Here is a 17,872-nt window from a genome sequence, read left to right as displayed (position 1 = left end):
TAATGCATTTCTGTTAGGTTTCTGTAATGCAAACTAATATTGTCGGTGCTCAGGACAAGAACTTGGCCTCGGTTAGACTTAAAATTTTTTAAGCGAAAAGAAAAGTCCAATGTTCTGTCATTCATTAGCTAGTGCTGGACAAGTTCAAAGGCTAAACAATGTATATTGACTTGGGCAGTGATGTATCTGGTAATTTGTTTTCCCTTTTAGCAAATTGCTTTTGGTTATTTTTTGAAGAAACAGGGAAAGGCTAATAGCATGCTGACTGGAAATCAAAGATTCTTCTTCTGTGCCTTTGTCAAGAAAACAATATCTGGTAATGTGCAGTTATTCTTGGCCCTGGCTCGTTAGGAATGCACCAGCTAATATCTATGAATTGTCATGAGCGAGGAGCGGGCCAATCTCGCGTCCCTCCGCGACATTCGGGATTCCTTTGCTGATGGATCCACACGTTGTTTCAATCACCCAACCCCTCGTCCCCGGCCATCCAGCCCGTCGCCACCATCCTCCTCGTCGTCATCCTCTGAGAGTCACCGCCACCACCACCACCACCACCCTCCATCGCCGGGAGGTGGAGTTACAGAAAGAGGGATTAGATGAAGGCCAGAAGGCAAATGAGGATGCCTGTCTAGGACTTAAAAACGTAATCATTGCGCTGATTTTTTCTTCCGTCGATCCACTTTCGTTACTTTTCAGGTCTCTCTCTCTCTCTCTCAAATAAACTTTCTTTGGATTGACGTTTGTTGTATTGTTAATCCATCTGCTTGCGGCTAAAGTTTTACTTTCTCCCCATTGGTTTTATTTGGACGTGCAATGTGCAAATCGGGTACACTGTCATTCCATCTCTTTGTCTCCGTATACTGGTTGAAACTCATTTTTCTGAGATCCCATGTTGGTTTACATAGTTGCACGTATTTATTTGTTAATATATGTATTAGTATTAGGCAGCTTATTTCAATTGCTTAAATCAACTCAAATGTGTTTTTGCAGATTGAATTCCATCCAAATGCACATATATGTAGAGAGAGAGAGAGAGAGAGAGAGAGAGGGAGAGAGATAGATAGAGAAAAAAAGATAGAGGGCCAATATCTCAGTTTAAAAAGATGCAGGTCGATGAGATGTGTTGTCTTGTCTATGGTGCTTGGAGGAAAAAGGCTACGCTTTTCCCCTCTGCTACATTTCCTTTTGCAGCTCATTTTGAAAAATTTTGTAAGTAGTGTCGGGCTTAAAGTTGTCTCCATGTGTATGTGCGTGGGATCTTTTCTTTGGACCTGCATTCTATGTCATAATTCTGTCACCGATAAATAGGCTCTCCTTTCTTGCTTTACATGATTATTCTGCTTTCCTCCCTGTTGATTTGGAAAAATGAGGTGCCAACGGGTATAAGTTTGCATCGTTGGCTATCAGTCTCCTTGAGACCGTCTCTGCCCTACTTCTTTGTTAAGTAGGAAGTCGAGACTTACCTGAGAGACGTTCCATAGGTGTCTTGAGATGAGGATTAGACGTAGAAAGTACATTCCTTCATGTTCATCCCTGATAGGGGTCAGCTCTCTGTTTTCTCCTTTTCCTTTGTTGGTTTGCCACTATAATTTTTCAAAGTTCAAGCCCATGTGCAAATTTCCCAGTTGACGTCTTAGGAGCAAAAATAGAAGCGGGGAGTATTTTTTTCCTAAATGACTTCTAACGATAGATACTGGCACACTGTTTTTTTCTTATGTATGTGGACTTCACCAGAAGCGGAAAGAAATCAGAACAATTTTGGTTTTTGCTTCATCTAGGCGGGGTCTTGAGAACAGATTTAGAATCACAAGAACATGGTTGTACTTGTTTATGAAGAGCGACTTTGATTACTTGGTTGGATGCCTAAATGTAATGCAAAGCGAAATTTTATTTCCTTCCTTCTTGGTGGGTTGGGTTTCTTTAGTTTACGTGGTCGCAGTTTTAAAATAATATAATAGCCAATGGTTATGCTTTCTGAACTTCCATTTGGCCATTAATGGTCGAGTCTTATCTTGAAGTCCAACTGTGGTGTTCGTTGTCTTTCTTTCACTTCGTACATGGGGAATATAGTTTTGACTGCTTAATCCTTATTGACGAAGTAGGTTGATGAGGATGAATTATATTGGAAGAGAAGGGGTAGGTGCGAGGAGCTTGCATGGGCACATAATTTTTCTCACGTAATATCTCAGTCAGCTCAATGTGTTGGTGAGTTTTCTGCTTTCTTCCTCTTGATGTCTTTCTTTGCTTGCAATTTTCTTCTGTCATGGACTACAGATTGTTCTGTAAAGAACGCCTCAGCCAAGCACATGAAGGCAATTACGTTTCATAGTTTTTCACATCATAGCTGTGAAATTTATTGAAGTTCCATGAGACAGAACGCTGCCGTGGAAAATACGTCTTATCTCTACATGATCTGAATTTGATGATGCTGATCTTGGTAATATTGATGTTGAGGAAAAAAAATTATATGAAAATTTTGACTTGACCTGTCCTGGTATGCGACAACATTTGCCCAGATGATGGATTAAGTTCTTATAAACGAGTATAGACAGTTTGTTGGAAAATAAAGACAGTTTCTCTTGCAAAAGGGGGTTAAGGAAGGGGATTTATATTGAAACCATGTCCTTCGTATCTATACATGCATTGTGTTTGTAAAGTTTCTCTACTGTAGATAGTCCGTTATGCCCGTTCATTGACCATGTGAATCATGATTCATGCTTTAAGAGGACGAGCTAGTGAATGATAAGTAAATCAAAGCTTCTTTTGTAGGAAAGCCGGCTATGAAATTTAACAGGAAATATTCCTCAGTTTGAACTGAGAAGAACTTGCTGTAATGGAATGTTACAAACAATATCTAGAGATTGATTCCCAGAAGTCGACCGATTGTTCATCTCTGACATTACCTTCTGAAGTTGCTCAAGTATCAACTTTCTCTTCTTGAAGGGACATTTGAAAATTTGCATCTCCTGTAGTCATATGCGCAGTTCTCCTTGCAGCTAATGCTATGGTTGGGCCACGATCATGGATTACTGGACTCTTCTACCGTTCCGGCAATAAGCGCCATGGAAGCAGTGGAAAAAATATAGATTTTACATTGACTCCTCTTCAGGTAGATGTGAACTTTTCTTTTCTTCTAATTTTTATTTCTTTCTTTCTTTGAGTTTGTTTCTCTTTGCTTCTAATTTGATACATTTGTCTTACCTGATGTATGCATATTGTTTAATAAGCTATATGGCAATATTAATGAGTAAGAAGAAATTAGAGGCAAATCTCTGCTAATGCAACTTGGACTGATTGATACTGTCAGCTAACGATGCCTAACTATACTGCATTTGCTGGTCCTTTTCCTCCATGAACAGTTCTATGGAGGTACCCTGTATCAGTTGAATAAAGCATTGTTCCTCTGATACTTGTATCTTTTTCTCTCAGATGAATTATACTTAAAATTCACAAGTAGAGTTTCGTGAAGTATGCTTGCATTGGGTTGACTTGCTGCCATCTCTTCTTTCTTTATTTATCAATTTCAAACTCAATATACGTTGGTTCCTGACAGGAAGAAAGATTGCAAAAGCTTCAACAACGATTAGAAGTACCATATGATGAGACGTGTCGTGATCATCAAGTAAATTTTGCTTACCTTCTTTTCTCCTTTTGCCTGTCTATAACAGCCTGAACTTGCTGTTTTCTAGGAAATCCATGCTATACAAAATCTAGAAACCCAGTGGCTTGTCTTTTTTTTTTTTTTTGGGATGTCTTAAGGCCATAGACAACCCTGAGGGCTGAAGGAAGTTCATTCCAATAGAAGGATTTAGCTGTTTATCTAGGAATCCAATCAAAATTTCATAGAATAATCTAAAACACAAGAAGTCCCTGTATCGGCAATGGCCTAACTTGGAATTTTGATACTGATAATCAAGTATTTGTCTATTCGATGCTATTAAGATGATAAAGATATTTATGGATCCCTAGATACCTCATAAGTACATCTGTCTCTGGTGTTTTAGTTTTATCTTTCTGTAAAGGGCTTTTTCTGCTTATTACTTTTTTACGTTTCCCTGGATAATGTTGTTTAGTGTTGGATGGTGCTTGTGCATATCAATGACTTGGACCCTTAACTGGCAGGAAGCCCTTAAAGCCCTGTGGGATGCTGCATTTCCTGATACTGATCTTAGTGGCCTGATCTCTGAACAATGGAAAGAAATGGGATGGCAAGGCCCAAATCCAGCCACTGACTTCAGGTGAAGCTACACCCTTTTTGTCCTCATTAGATAAACCGTTAGTCTTCATCTTTACCATAGGAAAGAGCTTACACATTTGGTCGTGAGCCCTTTTAGCTTTTCATATACTCGTTTTGTGCTGTCGTGGCATTATTAAGTCAAGCTGAGGTCTAGATGGTCAGAGTTAGATCTGGCTTTAAATTTTATCATTGTAGAAAAGCAAAGACATGAAGCCTGTTCAAGCCAACTGGGCATATATTATTTTGATTTTCAAGGTTCTTAAGCAATGGATTTTATTTGCAAACTGAATATGTCAATGTTTATACTGTAGGATACCATATATGATAGATATCTCACACTAGTTAAGGGACTTCGGGCAGAATCAAGCAAACTACCTGTTTTTCATATTCACTAGCCAAGACTTTTGTCAGTTCAAAGTTCAAGCAATCCCTTTTCAAGCCAAGTCCATGCCAAATCATGGACAGAAGTCCTATTTACTAGCCCCAAATACATATGCTAGTTTCTACCTAAAATGTGTCATGGGAGATCTTAAAGGATGATGCACTTTAGGTGTGTATCATCTGCAATAAGGGAACATTCTATCACACCAGACATGGGTGCTATTAATCAATCTATGTTTTAATTTCTACATTTGGATGCTGTTATCATATTGAAGCCAACAAAACGTCTTTCGAAAATCAATGGCTGAAGCAAACCCATGGATGGGCTTATGAATTTACAATTTAGCACGTTTCCTCTCTTTTATGCTTTCAATGATTTTGAGTGTGACCTCAATTGTCATGTCTTTTGTTTACATGTCCCCCTTATAACTGCAACCTTCGTGAGCTTAAATTGCATTTACTTTTGGTTTCAACTATTATCATGGATTTCATTTCATTATCACATGCAAAGTTGAAATTCACGCGCTCTGACCAACATAGTATGATTCTTGTGCAGGGGTTGTGGGTTCACTGCTCTCGAGAATCTGCTATTTTTTGCTAGAAACTATCCAGTAAGCAAGAGCTAACTCATGCAACTCCTTGATTTTTCATTTGTCAAGTTGCATCTGAATTTACTTCACTTCTTTTCGGATGAAGGAATCTTTTCAAAGGTTACTCTGTAAAAGGGGAGGAACGAGAGCTATGTGGGAATATCCATTTGCTGTTGCTGGGATCAATGTTTCATTTATGCTAATAAAGATGCTCGATCTGCTATCTGGTTAGTGATGTGGTAGGCAATGTTGTGGTATGATTTCTATAAATTTCTAACTTCATGTGCAAAAAAATAAGTGATGCATAAGTGATGCATGGAGCAACACAATAATCTCAGGGAACGAGGGAATGATTTTCTTAAGTCTGAGGACACTCAGAAACTTTCAAATTGATCTACTTCCATTCAGGACACTTAGTTAATTATGCTAATAAAGATGCTCGATTTGCTATCTGGTTAGTGATGTGGTAGGCGGTGTTGTGGTTTTTTCACATGTAAAAAAATATTCAAATGAAGACTTATGACTGGTAGTTCATGCTTGGTGTACCTCATGAAGCATTCTTATAATCCCAGGGAACCAGAAGGAAATTATTTCAAGTCTGAGGACATTCAGAAATTTTAGAATCAATCTACTTTGACTCAGGACATCTAGTTAGGATCACCAGGTTTTCCAGTGGGGAAAATCATGCAGTTTTAAGTCATCTTTTCTCATGTTTGTGGTTGCATCAAGATTTATTGCCTATACCAAATCTAGTGGATTTTAGACAGAGAAAGGTAAAGAGATGAACTGACAATTTCTGATGTTGGAAAAAGCACGATACGGCCCATTGTATATATCACGCATGCTTCTGGAACAGCGTGGATTCCAATCTGTAGATTCTTTGAGACTGTATGCCGAAGGGTGGTCTAAATATTGCATCGCCTCTCTGTTGTTTTCGCACTAAAAGCAACTCCACCATATACAGACCATAAGTGTGTTGTTTTCCCACTAAAATAAACTCCACCATATAACAGACCATAAGTGTGTCTTCAGAACGAACCTTGTGCTAGTGCTAATGCTAAACCTTGCATAAATTGACATAGATCCATCAGGCCTGCATCAAGTGCTTCATAAAGTAGTTTTCTGCTTACCTGGAAGCATGGTTTACTTTCAATGGTGATCGCTAATCCTAGTTAGCATGGAAAAAACTTTTTGACTATATATATAGTTCGAAACTGATTGTAGCCTTCAAGAAGTTAATCCTTTTTTGTCTACTCTTTGAACTTGCTGTACTGGATGGAATTGGTAAAACTGAACACCCTGGAAAAAGGTATTTCTACCTGACATGTTCCTTTGTTTCCTTTATACAGAAAGACCACGATCTATACCTGGAATGAACTTTGTGAGGATCTTGTCAGGTGAAATTTCAATTCTTTCTTGTTGGTTGATGTCTTGAAGTTGCTTCACCTCACTTTCAGGTTTCGTTTTAGTAAAGTTAGCATTCGCTTCCTAATGTTGCCTTGTGAAAATTTATTTTTGAATTTACAGAGGATGAAGATGCATTCGATGTGCTGTATTGCATATCTTTTGTGATGATGGACGCCCAGTGGCTTGCTATGCGTGCATCATACATGGAATTCAATGTATGACCAATATGCTTTTTCCCTTTGTGTGTATTTCTGCGCGTTTCCTATCTGACAGGGAAAGATGATAATCTGTTCTCTGCCCTTTCAGGAGGTTCTGCAAACCACACGGATTCAAATAGAGAGGGAACTATCACTAGAAGATGTACATCGAATTCGGGATTTGCCAGCCCACAACCTATTGGACCAGTAAAGCTTTTTGTATCAAATACAACTGTAAAGTCAGACAAAGATTTTATTTGACCATCAACCTCACATAGATAAAAAATTGTACAATGGCTAAACTTTTCATCCTCCTTATTTTGGCTTAGGATTAAGGGAAAAAAAAAAACAAAAAAACTCATAACTGAAAGAGAACAAAAGCAAGAGGCATGAACCAGTAGTTGATTGCTTGAAAGTTGAGACTGTATACAGCATGTACGTTCGCCAATGCAGAAGCGAGCTCATGCAGAGTGTCATATCAGAATTAAAAACAGAAAAAGGAAACTCAAAGATCCACCGGATGGAAGATCATTCACGTAGATGTTAGCTGATGGCTTTTCTTCTACTATGTTTTACATATGAAAATATCTACATTTCTTATCAATAGACTACCCAACCTTATGAAAAACAGGTGGGCATGTGGAAAAAAACCAGGACTTTCTGTTGTTAGAGAAGGTGAATTTCTGTGATTACCTTCACATGAAGAAGCTTGGATATGGAAGGCAAGTAGAGAAGATGGTAGAAGGCCTTCTTCTCACAGTCCTCTGCAGTGCGTCCCACCAAACGTCCACCATTTCGCCAGCAAATCTTACCAGCCGCGGCCTCACGAAGACAGCCCATAAGCCGATTGCCGCCATCGCTATTTCCAGGCCCAGCCCCATTGACGCCACCACCGCCAATCACCAAAACCATGAAGAAGAACAAACAATAACCTTACAGATCCACATTCCTCTCGCATATATCGCCGCGGGCTAGTTTGCTGGTAAAAGAAAGGCAACAGAAATGTGAAATTTGTTCTCTAATCCGCCATTCCTACCTTCCGGTCAAAATTTTTCTTTTGCGAGGTAGGCGGAGATAAGGCCATGAAAGCGTACATGGTAGTGTCGCAAACGGGAGTAGGGGTGGGTTTAGATGCAAAACCTGGTTTTGCCCCGAAGACAGTGTTTTCGGAATATTTGGATAACATAAAAATTGGGTTTGAGAAGAACCCAGTTTCAACGAAGCCTGATTTTTCCAAAAGGGAGATAAAAACCTAAAACTTGGTTTTGAACATGTCACAGCGACACGTAAACCAAGTTTTAAAAACTTAATAAAAGAACCTGGTTTCCACAACTGCATGTTTTCACAAAACCGAGTTAAGTGGGGGTGCCAAACATACAAACGGCCCCTTAAATTTTTCTTTATGCCAATCAAAATTGCAGGCCGAACACGTTTAGGCGCATCGATGACAAACAAGTAGGCTGACTGGATTTTGCCTTCGATGCTGAATTCTTAAATCTAGTCCATTGGCCTGTTTCCATGTTTAGATACATAGCCGTGAACCTCTGTAGTCAAAATTGGAAATCTAAATGGAAACCAGGCATTTCCTGGAGTGGTTTCACACGGGAATTGGTTGATAGAACTAGAAAAGTTCAGCCTCAGGGGGTTTGGTGTAGTGGGTAGCGCTTTAGATGTTTAAGCAAACAGCCAAAGTGATAGCTACCCCTAGCCTAGCCATACGCGTAAATGCGTGATTGCGTAAGTGAAACTAATGGCTGTGGTCGATACACAGATCTCAGTCAGGAGGGACCCTTTTATGTGAAATTTTTTTACTTGAGGAAAGGCCAAAAAGATATTTATATGCATTTAAGTTAGGTTTGAATAAGCCCGTGGTGGCACCACCACCTCCTTTGAGATCTGACAGAAGCACCGTTCCCTCGGCCCAATACATTCAAGAGAATTGCTTTATAAGATTCTTTGCAATGTATGTACAAACCCTTCATTTCTTTTGACTGTTCTAAAGCCCCAAGACAACAAAGATCAGATATATTAAGCTGAAGAACAGCACACTCAAGGTATATGGGCGAAGAAAGGGACAGTCGTGAGCTTAAAGGCAAAGCAGTGAGTCATATTGAATATGACCGATCATGTGGGCGCCGCTCCACTCTTCAACCCCACATTTCGCCTGGATATGATGTCGGCTATGTAGTGGACGTTAACATCTCATTTTGAAACAGTGATGTGTATTCAGGTGTCCGTGGCGCCCAAGGAAAAATGTACCAATGCTCTCATCGGTGTTAACATTAATTTGTTAGATTTTTTGGTTATATTGGTTTTGGAATCTTTTCATCAAGTAGTTAGGCGGAACCCTATTCTGATTCATTTATTTTCCACTCCCTAAAGCTGGCCATCTCCAAGTGGATCGGCACACATACTTTAGAAATGGATGCCACAATATTCCGAAAAGGTGGAAGCGGAGCCACGTGCTGCAGGTTTACTTCCAACAAATCACAGGGAAAATGTTCTTAGAATAGCAAGAACAAGTGCAAGGGCCAAGAACAAGATTTCTCGAAGTAAGACAATATGAATAGGAGAGATAGGCAAGTTGGTGTTAATTCTTGCGCCGTATTTGGGTACATGATAGGCAAGTTGGTTATCGAAAAAATTATTAGGTACGACCCGTTGGCGATGCCTCATGAAATACTGGACCAGTCGCTGACTGGGTTCGACTCTAGCATCTTCTTTAATGCGACCCAATTGCATGCAGGGCTCGACCTGGTTGAAGTTGGACCAAACCGCCGCTCAAGTCTGGTCCACTTTTAGGCCAGTCGAAGCTGAAAGCAAAAGTTCACATATTCACTGGGTTAATGATGCGGCAGACTAAGACTCCCAGATCCAAACTGGGCTAACCATGACCACATGGTTGAGTGAGCTCCAACGTTACGTGATCCACTGTAGGACTTGACAGAACCAACATTCCGGGTAGATATTGCTCGCATTGAAACTCAACATCCATATATGAATATTCTGGTTCAGGATGGCGCAGGAATGTTCCTGCTTTTCTTGGTTTTCCAAATTCTTTAAGAAAACATTTACGTAAAATCAAGTTCGTCGAGTCTATCTATTTAGGTCGATCAAGATGCATTTGGGAAAGGATATGCCAAGGCAAGTTGTTACCAAAATGGGAGTAGGACGGAAGTTATTATTCAATTTCTTTGTGAACGAAAGAATTATGATCCGCTGCTCAAAAAAGAGCCTAAGCAAAGGATATGCCAAGAGAAGTTATTACCAAAACGGGTGTAGGATCAAAGTCATTCTTATTGATTTTCTGGGTGAACAAAAGAACTACGACCCACTACTAAAAAAGAGCCGAAGCGAGTTCTTTCTCCTTGTTTGCATGGTCTAGGGCTGTATTGGTTACCTCATGGGAAGTCAAATAACACGAGAGACATGTCTGCCCAAGTGCACCAAACTGCATGAACATCTCTAGCTGCCAGGTAAGGACTTGTCTTGACTAATAAAAATGTGAGTGCACATGAAGCTTGGACTTTCGATCAACAGTCCCAGCTAGCATTGTGGCGTGTGGCACCACACCAAGCCCAGGCAAGGGGATCGAGGCCTTCCTTTCTTGATCTTCTACTTAAACTATCTCAGGCTATCAGGCGCTGTTAAGACTTGAACTAGCAACCACTTGAGCCGGCCTATTAGGTGCAGCCCAACAGGCAACATCCCCACTTGAGCCGAGGCTACAGGCCGAAAGGGATATTTGATGGCTGCTGAAGCTTTTGCAGGAGGCAGCGCAACGAAAGGTGACTTGAAGTTTCTACCAGCAGGGCAAGGGCAAGCTGCTTTTTCCCTTTTTAGGAAGAGGAGAATATCTAGAAATTTACTGCCCATGATTCTCTTGCTTGAGGGTCACCTAGATGAATCTGTTCAAGATCTTAAAGGCTTGGGAGGCGGGCCTAACAGAACGGGCTCTTTGCACCCCCCAGCAAACATGCCGAATTAGGCTTCCTCCCCTTTAAATGCGGTATCACAGAGATTGAGAGAGCCAGGCCAGGCTCCTTCCACGCTAAAACTGCCACCACCCTTTCTTTTCTCCCTAGCTTTCCTCCTCTTTCACGCGGCCTCAAGAAGCGTGGCCATTCCCAGCTTTCCCCTTCTTTCATCTCACTTCAACAGTCCCTCTGTTTCTCTCTTGACATAGGGAGAACTAAGCCCTCTGCTTCTATAGTCCCTTCCGTTACCTCCATCTCTTTTGCAGGGGAGGGCCTGAGATGGACGTGCGCGACCAGGAGACGCGAGCCGAGTCCGGCCCTCGTTCCCTTCTCGGGCAGATCCCCCGCCCCGTTACTCTCAGGGTATGTGCTTCCTTGTATATATGGACGTAGAAATACATAAAGATGACGCCGATCAAACAAGGGCGTTCTTATCTAGCGCAAAATGCATCAAGCGACGATGGGATTCTTGATGTCTCTTCGCCTTCTTGACAGCATTTCCGTTTTCGTTTCTTTCCATCGCATGCAGTAGGGAATGCGTTAGCGATGCCTTTTGTTCTTCTCATGGCATGCACTCGAGAACGCCATGTTCAGACGATGGGTTCTCTTCTTTTTTCTTGTTATTCATCTTGATGGTACTGTTATGGCTCATCTCTAGGCCCCCTTGTAAAGGCTCAGGTTCGAACCCCGTGTTGCAAAGGTCGAACCCAGATTGAGCCTTGGTGTCGTTCTTGAACTTCCCTTTCGTGGGGGATGGAGGCGATTAGAGCTCTACCAATCAAAACCTGCCAATGTAGAGTCAGTCGTCTTTTGTCTTGAAGGGAACAGCCGGTGTGTGTTCGCGTGCATAGTCGGCGGCGATGGTCTTTCTTGTCTCGGCTCTTGAAGGAAAAATTCAAACCCGTTTCTGGTTTTACTTTTTCTTTTCTCCTTTTTCGTTCGCCATGAATGGAAAGAATTCTTCTCTCTCTTTTTCTCCGTGATCTTGTTGGTGTTTAGATTCCCGAAGCCCACATTAAGTCGACGACAATTTTCAATGGTAGGCTTTTCATCTTACTTGTTCCTGATCCCGTTTGTGTCATCACGATTTTGCAGTTTGAGAACGTGGTATACAAGATCAAGACCCAGACAGAGAAGCGATGTTTTGGTCTACTTGGCTCGGAGAAGGCGACAGACAGGACCATCCTCAAGGGCGTCTCCGGCGCGGTTAAGCCCGGCGAGATCCTCGCTATGTTAGGTCCGTCGGGCAGCGGCAAGACGACCCTTTTGACTGCGTTGGGAGGTAGGCTCGGAGGGAGGCTCGCCGGCAGCGTCACCTACAACGGCATACCATTCTGCAACTCGGTCAAGAGGAACATGGGCTTCGTGACGCAGGACGACGTGCTGCACCCCCATCTGACTGTGACTGAGACCCTCGTCTTCACCGCGCAGCTACGCCTACCCAACATTATGACAGCACAGGAGAAGGCGAGCCAGGCCGAAGCTGTAATAGCGGAGCTCGGCCTCGCCGGCTGCCGGAACAGCGTCATAGGGGGAAACTTCCTCAGGGGAGTGTCTGGTGGGGAGCGGAAGAGGGTTAGTGTGGGCCAAGAGATGCTGATCAACCCTAGCTTGCTCCTGCTGGACGAGCCCACCTCGGGGCTTGACTCGACCACGGCTCAAAGGCTTGTTTCCACCCTTGCGGGCCTAGCGAAAGGGGGTCGGACCATTGTCATGACTATACACCAGCCCTCCAGCAGGCTCTACTATCTCTTCAACAAGGTCCTGCTGTTGTCCGATGGGCACCCTTTCTACTTTGGGCAGGCCTCCGGCGCTCTGGACTACTTCTCCAGCATTGGCCACTCACCAACTCTTGCCATGAACCCTGCTGATTTCTTGCTTGATCTTGCTAACGGTAAGATAGGTTTCTATTTTGGTTCTCCAGCAAGGTTCTCGTGCAGATTAGCCGTTATTGGCCTAGGCTTCACTTTGTACATAGCAGTCATAAATCTGGAACATGGCTAGCCTTTGCGGTGACATAATTTAATTCTGAAACGATTTCAGTTTTTGTAGACAAGTAACTCTTCCATATTAGAAAGTAGGTTTGGCAAATGAACTGAATAAAACAGAACGATCATGTTTGGTTTGTTCATCAAATTAAGGGCAAAAACCTTGCATGTGAACAAGCCTTGGGCACGATCAGGCTCATCTTCTAAAAGAATCTTTGAAAACATTTGTTAAAGTTTTGTACCATACTTACGTTCACACCTATACGCATAATATATTAACTTATATTTGTATGGAATTCATGTGAGCTTATATGAGTTGAATGGGTACTGATTACGTTTGTACATATGCTGGTGTCATCTGCATGTGATGAACAAGCTGAACATTGCTTACGAGCCCTTGTTGGACTATTTAATAGGTGAACAGAGCTAGCCATGAGCTGACCCTATGAAGAAATTATAGGTCTACTTTTCATGGTTTAGCATGACACTTTTTTTTTTTTTTGTTCTGAAAATAGTCGGTAAGATCCTCTCATTAAATTTTAAAATTATGTTTCCTTATACAAGCAATGACCCCTCCTACCATAAGCAAATGGATTTCCTAGAAAAGCATTTTCGTGCGAAATAACTTTTACCATGGCTGGTAAAATGTTCCTCCCAAAAGCTAAGTGGAGGTTGCAAGCACAACCCAATTGGCTTTCCAACACACTGGTTTTTGGTAATGGTGCTGCAGCTTTGGTCGATCAATCAGTGGGGTTTTTGCTTTCTTATGGAATTAACCTTCTTATTGTTTGTGGCCTTGAATGACTTTGCATGTGCTCAGGCATCAGCACGGACGAGTCAATGGACCAGAGGGCCACGAAGCAGGCCTTGGTGGCGGCGTATATCGAGCAGTTGGAGCCATGCGTCAGAGAGGAGGCACGAGGAGAAATCGAGGCTATGGAAAATGAAAATGGGGGACGGAAGAAAGAGAAGAAGCAGAATTCAGGTGACGAGAAGCAGTTTCAGACCACATGGTGGCAGCAATTCACGATTCTTCTCAGGCGAGCTTTGAAGGAGAGGAGGCACGAATCTTTTTCTGGCCTTAGAGTTTTCCAGGTTTTGATGGTGGCGCTTCTATCTGGCCTTCTGTGGTGGCGCTCCGACACATCTCAGTTACAGGATCAGGTACTGCCAAGACGCAAGTTCTGAACGTATGGCCATCATTCTTGTTAATCTGATCGCTGGTGGCATCAACCTTCACGAATTTGCTTCCACCTCGTAAAACTTCCTAAGCAGAAATCAATTCCTCATTGCCGTGTTTCATTTTTAGCAATGTTTCCGAGGCTGAATGTTCATTACCAAATTAGTGCAACTCCACAGAATCTGCCGGTGTGTGTCGGCTTAGCAGATTCATTGTCAAGCCCAAACACTTCTTCTGCAGCTTAAAGTTCTAAAAATCTTCAGATTTTCAGCATGTGTATATAGAAGATTTTCATTGTGACGGTGTTTGTTAATTGATCATTCCAATGTTCTTTGCTTCTGATCCTGCTTGTGATTAGTAGGTGGGTCTCTTGTTCTTCTGCACTGGCTTCTGGGGCTTCTACCCTCTCTTCCAGGCGATCTTCACATTCCCAGATGAGCGAAGGATGCTGATGAAAGAGCGAGCTTCAGGCATGTACCGCCTCTCATCCTACTTCACGGCGTACATGACGGCAGATCTTCCGATGGAATTGGTTCTACCCACCATCTTCATGATCATAACCTACTGGATGGGAGGTCTCAACCCTTCTGCATTCCGATTCTTCATCACCCTTTTCAGCATCCTCTTCTCCGTCCTCGTCGTCGAGGGCCTAGGGCTAATGCTCGGGGCAGTGCTCATGGACGTTAAGACTGCGTCCACTCTCGCTTCTGTCATCATGCTCACCTTCATGTTGGCAGCAGGGTTTTATGTTCAACGAGTTCCTGCTTTCATCTCATGGATCAAGTACATCTCCGTGATCCATTACACCTACAAACTTCTTCTGGGTGCACAATACTCCCCACAGCAGACCTACGAGTGCAGTCCTGGAGTTGCTTGTCGAGTTGCAGACTTCCCCATGATCAAGGCGGTAGGCTTGGATCGCCTGGCTGTCACCGCCGGCGTGCTCGGCCTGATGCTCGTCGGCTACCGGCTTGTAGCTTACTTAGCCTTGATGCGGATCGGCAAGGCACCAAGATGAGCCAGACGTGGGTGCAAGCCTAGAACCAGACACGACTCGTTCAACCAGATAAGCAGGTGCAAAAAGAGAGAAGAAGAGGCAGTTGTTGGTAAGGGACTCAGGTTGCCGATTGATCCTTTATTATCTAATAATTTTAGAGAAAAGACAAACAGAGATGTAATTAAAGGAAGAAAAACTAGACAAGCCTTTTTACTGCCTCCCCATCCTTAATAGTGCCATGTAATTGTGGGTTTGTTGGTTTCCATACTACTGCATGCCCACCCTTCTTCTCCATAATATTCATGTGTCTCAATTTTGTACTGCTTTAAAACTCCAAATCAAACAGCTAAGAGTAAAAAATCATTGACAGCAAAGTGGAGTGATCTTGGAGGCCTAAGAAGAAACGAGTTTCATGATTTTTTCAACGGGAAGAGGGCTTTGAGCATGGACAAGAAGAGCGAATCAGGTACAAGTCGCAGTTGGACCCCTTTCTTAACACTTCAAAGTTTTTTGTATTAAACCGATGTGGGAACGAGGATTTGAAACCCTTGAGGCGTTTATGAGTGCCGTTCATCTTAATGACGGACGCCGAGGGTTAAAGGTGGCTTTCTATGTTTTTCTGTACCCAGGAATGTTTGGTTGCATTTACTTTATTCAATGGTTGAGAAATGGATCCTGATACTGAATATGAATGTGGATAATCTAAATCTATTAGAACATGGATGCATCTCGAGTTTGGCAAAAGAAAAGAAATTCTCATCAGAGGCATTTCTTAATCATTTAACTGTAACCACTGAATGCTGGGAAAACGGATGGTGCAATACAATTGCATAGGAAATGCGTAATGGCAGTTCAAAAACAACTTTTGTTTTCTTTTAGTTCTACGAGTTGCCATAACTGAAAACTTAAATATGTTATTCCCACTCTCGTAAATTTGGAGCCTGTCTAGATTGGTCAGACCTCAAAATTCCGTGCTGAGTTTCGAGGTCAGGATATCGAGTTTCGAGTGTCCTGAAACTTTTCTAACTCCATAAATTGAATTGAGTGTCTACACAAGCCCACATGAAACTTTTCTAAGCCCACATGAAACTTTTCTAACTCCATAAATTGAATTGAGTGCCTACACAAGCCCACATGTGCCTCCGCCCCTGATTGTGATTCTGGTACACCCACTTGTAGCGACTTGCTTCTTTTACCAACTGCTGGTCTAATCAGCTACACCAAACCGCTTGTGCTACCGTCTTTTGGCTACTTAAATGCAAATCCTGCCTGTATAAACAAATAAATAAAAGCATCCTAATGGGGCTAGAAATTTTCTAATGCAAATATTGAAGAACAATTTCAATACCCTAAGGGAAGCACTTCTATGCAAAATTCCAGTTGAAAGGGGGCAGTAATATGTATAAATATGTACATGCATGAAAATTATAGAAAGTTAGGAAGGCAAGCAAGTGCGCCCATTTATTTGTGGCTCTGCCACTATGACATCTCAAAAGTTACAAGTCATAATCTTACGATCATAAACGTTCACTTGTTACTTTACTTTGAACCTGCGCTGATTCAGAAGGGGTCATATAAATATTCATTTGAAGGTGTCCTTTTTCTTTGACTCATGGAGGTTAAACTTTCTCAAAGAAGAATAGTTGGGACTTCAGGCTGACTTCTTTCCCAAGATTTCAACAAGGCACGAATATTGAAGAACAATTTCAATAACCCTATTGATTGGCTGAAATGCAGTCGTCTAGGGATGGTGAAAATTTGTTCTTTTTTACACCAATTTATAACTAAAGGTGGCCTAAGTAAAAAAAGGTACACAGAATGGGGGTCCTATTATGAGTCCAAGAAGATGATCCGTCACCTTGATGAAGAACTGTAAGCCTTATGACTGCATCTGGGGCTCACCCTAGCAAGCATAGTAGTTGCATTTTGTAATGCCAAATGAACCGTTCTATGTCACCCGGGTTTTAATTTTTCATCAAGAGGTGTGCCATCTTTCTCAAGATTAGATAAGAACGAAACAATCGGCAATCTGAGTCCCTTAACAACATCTTCTGTTCTCTTTTCTGTCTTTTCGCACATGCTTGTGTAGTTGAATGAGTTGTGCCTGGTTCTAGTGTAGCACCTACTTCTGGCTCATCTTCGTTGTTTTTTGCCAATCCAGATCAAGGCCAAGTAAGCTATGTGAGCCGACAGCCAGCCGGCGAGCATCAGGCCAAGCACACCGGCAGTGACAGCCAGGCGACCCAAGCCTACCGCCTTGATCATGGGGAAGTCTGCAACTCGACAAGCAACTCCAGGACTGCACTCGTAGGTCTGCTGTGGGGAGTATTGTGCACCCAGAAGAAGTTTGTAGGTGTAATGGATCACGGAGATGTACTTGATCCATGAGATGAAAGCAGGAACTCGTTGAACATAAAACCCTGCTGCCAACATGAAGGTGAGCATGATGACAGAAGCTCAGAGTGGACGCAGTCTTAACGTCCATGAGCACCGCGCCGAGCATTAATCCTCGGTCCTCGACGGCGGGGAAGAAGAAGAGGATGCTGAAGAGGATGATGAAGAATCGAAATGCAGAAGGGCTGAGACGTCCCATCCAGTAGGTTTTGATCATGAAGATGGTGGGTAGAACCAAATCCATCGGAAGATCTGCGTCATGTACGCCATGAAGTAGGATGAGAGGCGGTACATGCCTGAAGCTTGCTCTTTCATCGGCATCCTTCGCTCATCTGGGAATGTGAAGATCGCCTGAAAGAAAGGTAAAAACCCCAGAATCAGGCGCCAAGCCAAGGGGGCCATGGCCTCCTCATCTGATTTTTGAAAATTAAAGTTTTACTTGTTAAAAATTTCAAAACACCTTGATTTCACCTTTGTAAAAAAAAAAAAAAAATAGAAAACACTTTGACATCTATGAAAAAACT

The 17,872-nt window shown here is 42.4% G+C and overlaps 2 protein-coding genes across 4 annotated transcripts; both read left to right on the top strand.

The window, feature by feature from the left end:
• The first annotated feature begins 71 nt into the window (after window positions 1-71).
• LOC116263338 (uncharacterized) lies at window positions 72-8,130 on the top strand. 3 transcript variants are annotated; one of them, XM_031643067.2, is made up of 11 exons: window positions 72-189; window positions 328-696; window positions 2,103-2,205; window positions 2,997-3,109; window positions 3,554-3,622; window positions 4,123-4,238; window positions 5,175-5,229; window positions 5,315-5,435; window positions 6,558-6,605; window positions 6,736-6,830; window positions 6,922-8,130. In XM_031643067.2, the coding sequence occupies exons 4-11, from the start codon at window positions 3,005-3,007 to the stop codon at window positions 7,021-7,023; spliced, it is 711 nt and encodes a 236-aa protein (XP_031498927.1). In that variant the 5' UTR covers window positions 72-189; window positions 328-696; window positions 2,103-2,205; window positions 2,997-3,004; the 3' UTR covers window positions 7,024-8,130. The 3 variants fall into 3 exon arrangements, with proteins under 3 accessions (XP_031498927.1, XP_031498903.1, XP_031498921.1); XM_031643043.2 differs by lacking the exons at window positions 72-189; window positions 328-696 and adding an exon at window positions 1,090-1,209; XM_031643061.2 differs by lacking the exons at window positions 72-189; window positions 328-696 and adding an exon at window positions 1,366-1,542.
• A 2,717-nt stretch (window positions 8,131-10,847) lies between these two features.
• LOC116250599 (ABC transporter G family member 9-like) lies at window positions 10,848-15,445 on the top strand. The gene is made up of 4 exons (XM_031624355.1): window positions 10,848-11,152; window positions 11,885-12,683; window positions 13,598-13,941; window positions 14,319-15,445. Exons 1-4 carry the CDS (start codon window positions 11,069-11,071, stop codon window positions 14,973-14,975), a joined length of 1,884 nt encoding a protein of 627 aa, XP_031480215.1. The 5' UTR covers window positions 10,848-11,068; the 3' UTR covers window positions 14,976-15,445.
• The last annotated feature ends 2,427 nt before the right edge of the window (window positions 15,446-17,872 follow it).

Source organism: Nymphaea colorata, chromosome 1, assembly GCF_008831285.2.
Source record: "Nymphaea colorata isolate Beijing-Zhang1983 chromosome 1, ASM883128v2, whole genome shotgun sequence".
NCBI lineage: Eukaryota > Viridiplantae > Streptophyta > Magnoliopsida > Nymphaeales > Nymphaeaceae > Nymphaea > Nymphaea colorata.
This window is presented reverse-complemented; position numbering and strand designations above follow the sequence as displayed.